The 12,130-nt window shown below is 46.4% G+C and overlaps 1 protein-coding gene across 1 annotated transcript; it reads right to left on the minus strand.

Moving 5' to 3' along the window:
• Positions 1-10,552: 10,552 nt before the first annotated feature.
• On the minus strand, positions 10,553-11,278 carry LOC119398911 (alpha-(1,3)-fucosyltransferase C). Its single transcript, XM_037665725.2, has one exon. The coding sequence runs from the start codon at positions 11,276-11,278 to the stop codon at positions 10,553-10,555; it is 726 nt and encodes a 241-aa protein (XP_037521653.1).
• Positions 11,279-12,130: the final 852 nt, after the last annotated feature.

The following is a 12,130-nucleotide window of genomic DNA, read 5'->3' on the forward strand; positions in this document are numbered from 1 at the left end:
AGCCTGAACGTTTTTTTTTTTCGAGAATACGTTGAATGCACACTGTATTCTGCTATTAATTATGAGAAAGTGATCAATGATTCCAATTTTTTAGTGCGAATTACAAGGCACAGCTAGTGCTTGTCCAGCCTTGCTGGAGATGTGTGTCATGAACTCGTACTAGAGTAATGCCCTTGACATGGACTCATTACAGGCTGATGATAATATTGCATGCTTCAGCGCCATGTTAGCAAAACTGCCGGCGTTCCATTTATGGCTCTCTTTATGTTCAGCGATGACAAGCCAAAATACGGTTTGGGATGTACAGCTAGGCTAGTAGTCGGATCGTTCATAGCATGGCAGATATTCGACGTAGCGGCTCGTTCACTTGTGCGGTGCCTGTGTAACCATCTAAGATGTTATGATGTGAATTACAGCAATAAACCTCTGCCCTTTCTTTTTTATGTATAATAAAGGGGCTCGTGTCTAAGGTCAAAGGTGATATGCTGCAAGTTTGGAGGTGAACACACGCTCGGACCTGCAATTGCTACGAAATTATGTATGGTACTTTTATGTAAGCGACAGATCCTCCGTTGCATAGAGCCATTACTCGACTAAGATGCAGAGGAAGAAATTAAGACAGGACCAACGCAGGTTGTTATTGGAATACGTGCGGAAGTATCGCAGAAATGAGATGGATTGAAAAGAAGGCCGCTAAGCTCGAGGGCTCCAGTTTGATTCCCGGCCACGGCCGCTGCATTTCGATGTGGGCGAAATGCAAAGAACACCTTTGTGCTTAGATTTCGGTGCACTTTGAAGAACCGCAGGGGGCCGGATTTAGTCCGAATTCCCCCGCTAAGTCGTTCCGCATAAGCATACTGTGGTTTCGGCGCATAAAACACCACCACCAATGATTGTTGTTATTATTCTTAAGAGAAGACCGCTCTTTTAGCAGCGGATATCTTATATTAGCCGACATTATACAGCACTATCCACGATCAAGACAAAACTATCCGGATTAGTCAATCATATAGCCATACATATGACGATAATTCACCAAAACTTAGTCAATGCTATGCAATGTTGGTAGTATGACATTAGGTACGGTAGGGTGCTGCCACTATACGAGTATATGTGACAAGACATCTCTCCACTGTTCGCCGTTAACAGATTGTTCAGAAATCGCGGTGGTAGGTGTTGTACCAACGCCTCTAGAAAGGTGCCTGCCGCGTCAGCCAAAAACCTCCTGCCCAACCCTTTCTCTCCTTCACTGTTTATAAGGAGGGAAGTAGCTGGCGATCCTTGCGGTGGCCGCTTGCAATACACATTTGCGCATGCGCACATTACCTCCCTCAACGTCACACCACGTCAGCGCCATTGAAAGCAATAGGTGAGAACGTGGCGCCATCTGTCGACAAGCGACCGCAACTCAAGGCAGGACGGCTACAATGGGATAGCCAGCGACGCCGCAGGCATGTTTCTAGAGGAGGCGTTGGTTATACACGATTGCAGATAAAACACGCAGAGGCATTGACCTGCGTGAGAGGCTGTTCCACTTCTCTCCTATTTCCTTCCTCTCCTTACGAGAATCTCTGTATAATATGCAAACAGATGTACCGAAGAAAAGGTAGCAGGTACTGTGGCCTGGAAGCGTCCCACGGCGGTCGTCTTTCGGGCGTCGTGACCAGAGGAACCACGTACGGAAACGGTGTGTGGCGGCTTGCGTCAATTCTTCTTGATGATGATGCACTTAGTAACTGTGGCTAATTCCCATTACGGGGCACTCCTGAAGAGTATGTTGAGGCGGGTCCAGAGGGAGCTCGGTCTTTATCATGCAAAGAGGAGTGACTGAGTCAAAATTTTATTCAACAGAAAATTCTTCACATAAACGATGCATGGCATCCATGCTCACCGACTAGACAGCTTGCTTTGCGTTGGAACTTAAGACACGGATAAAAAATTTGGAGAAGGGTGAAGCATGTAAGGAAGGGTGTTTCAGCTCCACTAACGTGAAGCCTGTGGAGGGGCGAAGCATGCAGTGTGTGCCGGTGTTTCCCACAGCAAAATCACTGCTAATGGGCAATGAGCGACAGAAGATGAGACACACAGACACCCAGTCCGCTTTAGTTAACATGCACGCTGCGAATCTTTATTGTTCAACTACGCACACTGTGCTACAGAACGGTCACATGTTTGTTTTGCTAATTGCGTGCGTGTGCTTTTGAAACGTTACGGTTCACAAACATAAGTTTAAGAACCAGGCATGTGTTTTTATGCGAACAGATCCCGTAGCGTTAAAATATTTCCCCTGGTGATCTCCTGGAAATGTGGAAAACTCTGAAAGCCCCAAATGCCTCAAGCCATCACCAGCTTGATTACACGCACTACCTCTGTAAGCGATGAAGGTTTGCTGGAACTTCATTCTATCATTATGGCTAATGCACTGACGCCCTGACCTATCGCAGAAACGTACGACGCACGCTCCAAAGCTAGAAATTCGTATTACGACGCATCTGCAAGAAATACTGCACTCTCATCAGAAGACAGCGCTGTTCGGATAAAGGCTCTGTTAACTTCCGGAAGAAACGAAAAGATCTTGCTACGACTTGCCGCGGCACTTTCTTATAACAATAGCTGCTGACATTTTGTAGCCACTGAGTTTCATTTTTCACGAGAAGGAGCTTTACACCATGCACGCATACGTTGTTTTCAAAGTCTTTTGTTGACATCAGCACTCGTTCTGCATGCTACGCTGGCACGTTATAACCTCATATACTTTACTGAAAGGTGAAACTTTGACGTATGAAAATTTCTTACCAACGGAGCTACATTGGCCCTTAATTACATTCGACCAGTTTTAGCCCAGGGTACCGTCTTTTTTCTGAATTGTTCGTCACCTAAGGGGTTGTGCTATTAAGCTTCTTGAAGCCCATTTGGTCGCTGAAACATCGTTATTTACCTTCAATCATAATACTTGTGCGAGGAATTTCACATATATCATTTTGTAAATGTTCATGCCCACTTAATATCTGACCAATCGTGAAGTTGAACATTGTTTCTAGAGCTTGGCCGCAGGTTTCGTGCTCTGCACTCGTTGAAAATGTCAATCATAAAATTAGAGCTACTCCACGTCAAATCGCCATTTAGTGCGCTTGGCCTTCACTTTTCCCAAATAATCTGCACACCCAAGTAATCATTTGGTGCGATGCATTATCGATAATTATTGAAACGTTAATATAATGTGCATTAATTATTTCCTTGCTTAATACGAAACATGCAGGGGATAATGAAAACTCCTTCATCGCTCTGAGGTAACGCTCATACTAACGAACACAACACTATTTAATAATGTAAAAGAATTAAACGCAAGTATTTTCACCGAAGAAAACTAAGTGATCGACAGCAGCCCATTGTATCAGATTGAGTTTTGTGTGTATTGTAGTGCGAATGCGGAATTATTGCTTCCTGTAGTATGTGGTAGCGACAGCTGCGGTGTTTTTCGGCACTGCGTGGGAGACGGTTGGCTGGAGATGGTGACACAGTCTGACCTTTCTAGGTGCCGCATTTTCAATAAGAGGCACGCGTGGCGTCTGCGCCCCCTCGTTGTCCTTGCCATCTGATCCGTTGCAGCCTCCGTCACAGAAGTCATCAGTGAATGTCGAACGCAAATATCGTGTAGGTCACAAAAACCTTGTACGCTTAATATTTTCTCCACTGGTGTATTCATGTATGAGGTAGTGGTCAAACTGCACCAGGATGGCCAATCCCTCTCTGGTCAGGGAGCGCATTACCGGCTGTGGTATCCGGTGAGGCCACATCACTTTATGCAATTTCATCATCACGCGGATTTTTTCCCCCTTTTAAATCCGGTGGGAAATTGCTCGGCACCGAGATTCGAACCACCAGGATTCGAATCTTAGTCGAAACCGAGAAGAGGAAATGGGCAGGGCATGTCGCGCGTGGGCAAGACAACCACTGCTCATTAAGAGCAACAGACTGGATTCCAAGTGAAGGCAAGCGCGCGAGGGGGAGACAGAAAGTTAGGTTGCCAGATGAGTTTAAGCAGTTTCCGGGTGTAATGTGGCCGCAGCAAGCACAGAACCAGGTTCATTGGCGGAAGGTGAGAGAGGTCTTTACCCTTCAGGGGGTACGGTGAAGGTTGATGATGACGATTGTGATGATGATAATGATTTTCACCATTTATGTGATGCGCTAAACAATCAGGTTGTAGCTGACGGCACCGCGCTGTCACAGAGACGTCGCGCATGACCTGAGAGTCATCCGCGAGGTGGACCTTAAGGCCCGAACACACGTACGCGTTGCAGCGCGTCAACGCGGGACTTTTTGACGCGGCGCCACGCCCTCTCCCAATAGAGGGAGGGCGCGCAGCTTCGCGTAGCCGCGCGCCCTCTCACCCCACAGGGAGAGAGCGCGGCGCCGCGTCAAGAAGTCACGCGTTGACGCGCTGCAACGCGCACGTGTGTTCGGGCCTTTAGGCTATTCCACGCGTGCCAACGGACCTCACAACTTTAGTTCATGCTGGATTTGTGCGCGCGTTTCCTTTATGTGCTTTCATGTTCTCTTTGAAGCATCGGTTCAATCCTCTTGCGGAGGGACCATTGACGCGTGTGCTTGTCTCTCTTTCCATTGTGAACGCATTCCAATGACTAAAACGCTTGCACCTGTCCGGAGGCATAGCCAGAATTTTTTTCTCGGGGAGGGGAAGGGGGTTGGTCTGACCTGGCTTTTAGTAAATGTTCGTGTGTCTGTTTTCGTGTGTATATGCACGTACGAAATGTAAAAATTTCGCAGATGGTTGGGGAACCGCCCCGCCAACACCCCGATATATATATATATATATATATATATATATATATATATATATATATATATATATATATACTGATATTATTTATTTATTTATTTATTTGTTACTCTATCTATCTATATATTTAGAGATACTGCATTGCCAATTCGGGTCTAAGCAGGAGTGGGTACATAAATAGAAATAACAAAATAATAAGTATGCGACGGATTATTGGTCAGCTTCCAGCTCGCAAAATAGATCACGTGCAACGTCACAACAGGAGGCAGAAAAAAAGTTGCACACACGCCGTGGTGGTTAAGAGCGGCGCTGCTTAACACTCCCAGGTCCCAGGTTGAAATGTGCATATATAACCGATAAAATGAACGGGGGCACCACCGCCGCCGTAGCTCTATTCGTAGAGCATCGGACGCGTTCTTCGAAGGTTGCAGGTTGGGCCCCTGCCGGCGGCAAGGTATCTCTTCGTCCACTTTAATTTCTTCTCATTTATATCACAACTACTGCAAATGACATTCCCCTATACTTTAGCGTGCTCTTCCACTGACGTCACAGATGACATCGGCATATTCTTGCTACACTCTATTGGAGGCTTAATAGCTTTCGCATAAAGTCGAATTATTTGTTTTATACTTGTGAACGTACATACAACGGCATGTTTTGAATTTCGCCCCTTTTTGAACGTGAACGTTCACGCTGGAATCAAACGGGAGACCTATAGACGTTATCGTTGCGTAGGCGCGTTGCCGTAGCCACGCACGTGTCAACAACGCCGGTTGCGGAGGCAGTTCGTCAACCTTTGTTCTCCTATCTACTCAACTTCAGCATTACTATTAGCCATGTGATGACTCATGTTTATACTCACGTCTTCTCACACATACTGCAAAGCACTAGCGTTCATACGCGATCTCAATATTTATTGATCAGAGCTGTGAGATACGGCGGGGGTCGGGTGGAGGAGTGTTTCACCTCTCCCTGGCAAAATCTTTCATGAGAAGTTCTTGATAAAATATCCCGTATGAATTGTCTCTTTCGATAAAAATGTGCTTACTGCATTACAACCATTGATAACGCCTATTTGAAGGTGTGAGATGAAAATACGTCAAGTAGAAGACCAGTTTTATGAGATATTGATATTAAAGAGCATTGACACAATGGTCGAAAAAGTAAACAATGTGCTCATGGACTCATGACTCGACTCACTCAGACTCACTCAGACTCAGATCGAGCCGTAAGTGTGAGTCAGATTGAGTCCCAGCGAGCAATATTTTGGTAAGTTTGAGTCCGGGTGAGTCCGGTTGAGGAAAATTTCAGTGAGTCTGAGTCCCACTGAATCCGGATGAGAAAGATTTTGATGAGTCTGAGTCCGAGCGAGTCCTAAAGGCAATATGTATTTCATGAGTGAGTCTGAGCGTGCTCCACTTTTTTTTGCCGACATATGCATTCTAGAAACATACGCCTCAACAGATGGAGAATAAGTAGCCTTCCTTACTGTTAGGTAGCGATGTACAGCGAGCGCACGCTCTTTCAAAAATTAATGCCGACGACGATTTTCCTTTACAAACTCGCGTAGATTCGGCGGTAATGAAGAAAAAAATAATTGAGGACGTGTACACCCTACACAAACATTTTTAATGTTCATCTGAATATCGGAGTTCATACTGTCCACATTGCATCCCAGTTTCGGGTAAGTTGAGGATATTAGATCTTAGTAAGTAAAGTACAGACTATACTGAACGACGAACCTTGATTGTCAATTCCGAGTATTGTATTAGCGCTGCTGCCTGGAACTGTTTATGGCGCTTCGCGTCTGACGCTGCCCTAACGTTACAATTCCACGAACAAAATGTTTTGAACGGTAGTGACGCGTGAATGAATGTGCGTCAGTGCGCGAATATGGGGTTAGCGAACTTCGTTCGCGGAAACAAATAGAATCAATCAAATTTTTGTTTACCTTCCAGCGACATACACTTGCTACGAAAGTGGTACTAAAACGTAGGCTTGATCATAGGCGTGCGCAGAGAGGGGGGCAGGAGGGGTCGTCTCCCCTAATCATCTAAGAGGGGGGGGGGGCGCAAAATCTGCCCCGTACATGGACTTAGTTGGGTCAACCTTCGCCCCCCTAATGAGGAACCCTGCGCACGCCTATGGGCTTGTTCATTAAACCTTGTCAACATTTCTTTCTTGCCTGCTTCGTGAATGCGCGTTTTTTTTAGCGGCGGAGTTGTTTAAGCTCGCCGTAATTTGTCCATCGGAAACAGAAAGGGTCATCATCATGAACCGGCACGCGCTCTTTTCGTCCTCTTCTTCTTCGTCGTCGTCTTCTTCAGCTTTTGCTTCGCTGCCAGAACACGTGCGGTGATTTATGCGGTGCGGGATACCATAAGCTGATGGGCGAAAGAATGAGTACAGAGAGATAGAGAAAAAAAGATAGAAAGAAATCAAGTTCTTGGAGGAAAAATTTTTTGGCGAGGCGGGATTTGTTATCATATCTGTCGGGTATTTCAGGGAAATGCCCCATACTTTGTTTTCCAGCTTTTTAGCATCCGAACTTCGTAGGGTCCACCGAAATTTGGTCTTTTTCTGAAGAATTCAGAATACTGACGGATAGCCGGTTCTGCTGCGGCAAGTATACGAGTTGTAATCCTACCATTTATTTCATCAGTGCTTGAGTGATGTAAATTTTTTCATCCAGATTGGGGGGGGGGGGGGCTTTTCGGGGAAGAGAGGCGAGTTTGCGGGATGAAGTATCCAACGAGGTGGACTGGAGGGTATGCTAGCAGCAATGTTTTTAGCTTGTTCTTCGTCGTCGATCGGTGATCCCTCGGTCGACAATCGGCCGTGATGAAGAACACGTGCTCGTACGGTTTAGTGGATTCGTCGCAGCCGATTCCACGCCACGTTTCAATTGGTCCGATAGTTTAGCTGTTTTGCGGTATAAGGACTATTAGATTGAAGGAAACGCGGCCGTTCCGCCGTGTGTGCACATGCAATTGTATGGAATGGCCCGGGTGTGTACAAAAGCTTAGCCAGTGGTGAGCGTTGTTTATGACTTCGAGGAGATGACAGAGACTTGATGATGATGACAGAGACTTGAGTCACGGATTGCCTGGCAAGGAAAACGAAGTTTTTGATGCATTCTTAGCGACCCTTGGGCCAATTTTTGATTTTGCGAGTAATGTAGTCGCTCCGGGCCAGCTGCATTGAAGAGAGTACAATAGATGAGCATACGTTTCGCCGTATGTGAGCATGCTAGACAGTAGACCGAACCCTCCGGGTGGTGGCGACATCATTGCATCGCTGCAAGATGTCTCTAGACGATAAGGAAGAGGCATCCCAAGTAGCGGGAAACGCCCAGCCTCCTAGCTGCCTTGGACTGGGGGAAAATAAACTTTTTTTAGCTTACGCCACACATTGGCGTGCTGCCATCTAATGCCACCACGTGACTCGTAAAAACGGACAGTCCATCAATCTGGAGGTCACTTCGACGCTAGCGCGATGAGGAAGATATCCTACAAGATGGCTGAGTAATTGATTTAGGCGTTTTATGTGCAGCGGCAATTACTGTGAGGAGCACCACGTACCCATTGTCACCTACCCTGTGACCCTAATTGGCGTCACAGAGATGCCACTGAGGGGCGGTTCCTATACAGTGGCTCATCTTTCTTAAAATTTTGAGAATTTAAGACTTTTGAGAGTTTTGAGACTTTTTCCGTACATACGGACAATTCCAGAGTACATTCGTATCTGTAGCAGGCTGGTCTATAGTGAAATGTTAGGGCATCGGCCCGTTATCCGAAGGTTGCAGGTTCGGTCCCTGCCCGCGGCAAGCTGTCTTTTCGTCGCCTCTTACTTTCTTCACATTAATATCATCACTACTAAAATACAGTTAGAGGAGTACAAATAACATTCCTTATGGCATCCGTAGATTCATTGTCTGTTGGTTTTAGTTGAGGCTTTGTCAAACAAAGCTACGAGCCCTGAAATTGCCTTCTTTCGTTGATCTATATATAGCGAAGTAACCTAAATCTATTCCAAGCCACGATTTAATATTCGTTTGCTTGGACAACTGCCTTTATTATTAAAGCCCCTTTGATCTTGGTTAATCTGTCTGTTGTATTGAGTGAGGCAATAGTGCAACTCCTGTGCCTCTACCACCAGTTGTATTCCCTCTCCCTTGCGCGTTCGGTTATATTGTAGCTGCTCGTTGCCTTTACACCGCTAGCATTCAATCCAAAAATGTATACCAAAAATTACTAGGCGACACCGGAAATGTTTTTTTTTCAATTGAACAGTGAGCTATTAGAATAATATGACAACGATGGTGCGCACCTTTCCAGATAATGTTTGCAACACTTAGACAATCGGCCATGGCTTACTGCAAATTGTGAAGTATAACCCCGTCTTTCACCGCATCTCTGACAGCTGATGTCGCCAAGGAAAAGTGAAATGTGCAGCTGATGACACAATGAATTTGCGGTGATCACGTGTAGTCACCCAGAGTCTCGGTGCAATTGCACTCCGGATTATGGCTCGGATTGAGAAAAAAAGGTTATCGCTCATGTACTCAGGGAATTATTTATTGAATTCTATTTATTTCATTTTTTATGCTAGTATGCGGAGAGCGTCACATCAAGTAGCTTTTCACGCAAATATTTATTCGTTTCCTTTATTACAAAGTAATTAACAGAGGTCTTCTTGTTTTATAGCCTTCATTTCCCCAATATTTTTGTTATCTGAGGTGCCACTTTTGAGTTTCGTGATAACTCACAACCAGTGATCACAGCTCACGATATGGCGCATCTAAGAGCCATATCGTTCCTTGTACACAACGAATGACATTGAATGCATCAAATGTGGTACATGCAACTACATAGCCCGGCATTATCCCGCAAAAATTTTTCACGGTTGATCTAACTAGTGTAAAGGCATTCTCGTTAATGAAAGCGGTGTATATACAGAAGCAGCTATGTCCGACTAAAAGCTGTGGTGCATCATCGGGATCCAAACGATTATATACGTTGTTTGCTGCGACAACGGAAAGCTCATCAGTTTGTAGTACCGCAAAAGGAATATAGAATTCTACAATTGACAGGAAAACGTATTCGAAACGTCTCAAACAAGTGCACTGGCCAAAGCTACACGCAGAACGAGTTCGCCCTTTCACACAATAGAAACGCAAAATAACATGTCAGAAATGTTCGCACACGTGATGGAAGAAGCCAGTCGCGAAGCGTCAAATGTAGTCTCGTCGGCAAACCGCAGAAGACATGCGGGGACTTCGAAACCATCAAGACATCTTGCGGGCGTCGCACCACTAGCTACACCAGAACTGCACGAGTAGCAGCGCTAGAATTCGCTCACACACACACCGCGCACTGGTCAGGAGAACATGAACGAGATGGTGTAAGTATCAGTACCTACAGATCTTGGCGCACTAATCACAGAGCATAAAACTTCGACTCAGCAGGAAATCGCAGAATGCTTGCAGTGACTTGGGCACAATGGAAATGTTCCAAACTCCACTCTTTAGCTCAGCACGTCGCCTTGCGGGACGTCTCAATCAAACAGTGAGTTGAGTTTTACGATGTGGACACACATGGAAACAGTGGAGAAACCAGTTTCCCCCACTGCACGACGCCGGAGTCGCTCCGCTTTGAACGGGGAGTGTTCGTCACAAACCTTGTGTTATCGTTCCAGCTGTGTCCATCAGCGCGGCCCCGTGTTTTCTTCTGCGGTGGGCGCACTTTCTCACAAACGGCAGCGTTTTTGCTCCAGCCACCACGCTTTGATGTCTTGGTAGGATGAACTTCGTCGCACTGTGGGATCGCTATGCAACTTTGTGCAAAGCTCGCAATAACCCGATTTCAACGGCTCAACACTATGGCTTTCTTTCCATTTGAAATACGCGACATACTCCGTGTAGTTTCGTGATAATGCGACAAGGTACTCGGCAAGCTTCTCAAAAGATTCGAAAGCAAAGGCGTCGATGTAAAAGTGGCGCGGTGCGATCCGGCTGTAGTTTGCACCGCCAAACACCACAGGCACGATGTCGTACTTGAGAGCAGTGAACAGTTTCTCGGTTACGTATTCCGCGCATATAGAGTCCTCGAAAGTAAGTATGAAATGGTAATTGCGCTCGAAGTGTTCATAGGAGGCGTTAACTCCGGTCTTCGGAAAGTCGCGCGGACCGCATTTACCATAAACGTCGACGTCCATGTACTGCTGGAGTTCTCGACTGAAGTTCTTCCGTCCGCTGTAACTCAGGCAGTCGCTAATCAGCCATACGGCGGTTCTGCTCTTTGTCTTCCACAGGGCTTTCATGTCCCTCTTCGTGGCCGCGGGCTTGGTGCCATGGTCCACGGTCCGGCCATAGGGCACGTAGACGTCCGAGTCTGACCGGTACGTCATTGTCCAGTTGAAGATGTCGCGCACGGGGTTCAAATCCACGTACTCGATGCTTTTAGGGTTTTCCATCATGTGGAATACCCACCTCTGCCAGCTATGGCGTCTCGGCGGAAGATCCTAGATCCGGAAGTCGGGCAGATGAAAGACGACGGCGTCGCTGAAGTCCAGGAGACACAGGTCGTTGGTGACGACGCACTTGGCGCTGCAGTTTTCGACCAGGGCCCGTATTCTCAAACGATCGCAAAAGGCGATAGTATCGCGTTTGGTGACGTAGAATTTGATGCGTTCAATAAGTAAAAAAAAGACTTGCCTGTGACGTCATTGTTGCAACTGGCCGTTGGTAGTACGAATGTCTCACAACACAGGAGTGAGCGCACTGTAAAAGCGCAGAGCAACCCGAGTGCGGCGTTTTCGAGCGTGTGCTGCTGCTTCTACGCAGTGGCCAGGCTTGGCTGGCTTGGCTGTGGCTACTTGAAGTATAAGATGTGTTGAAAGTGCTTTCAACGTTTTTTTGCTCGATTATTTAATGCACAGTATAATATTTAAAGAATGCAACTTTGCGTGAAACGTATTTTCGTTGAGAGTTTAACACGGCGTACTCGGAGAGTTCAGCTGTAGCGTGCCGCCGCAGCGACATCGTCTCAAGATCTCAACATGTTGCCGGCTCGCGATAAGCCACGCGAGCAACGCACGGTTCATGTTCCTGGGACGTTCAAACCACGAAAAAAGACGCGCTGGCAAAGAACGAGTGCTGATAACACCCCAAGGTAATGCTCGATGAAAGCTTCAGCGTAAAAAATGCTGCGTATATCCACCGAGGATTGAATACTAGAAGCTACCGCCTACGTCACTGAAATGCTAGACTTCACCACGAACCGACGGTTAACGGTGCCTTCGTTTATTGCAAATATGTCGAGAGCA

The sequence above is a fragment of the Rhipicephalus sanguineus genome, chromosome 7 (genome assembly GCF_013339695.2).
Source record: "Rhipicephalus sanguineus isolate Rsan-2018 chromosome 7, BIME_Rsan_1.4, whole genome shotgun sequence".
Taxonomy (NCBI): Eukaryota; Metazoa; Arthropoda; class Arachnida; order Ixodida; family Ixodidae; genus Rhipicephalus; species Rhipicephalus sanguineus.

Bases quoted from the DNA above. Each gene is read 5' to 3' on its own strand.
- LOC119398911 (XM_037665725.2), bottom strand. From the start codon at position 11,278: ATGGAAAACCCTAAAAGCATCGAGTACGTGGATTTGAACCCCGTGCGC.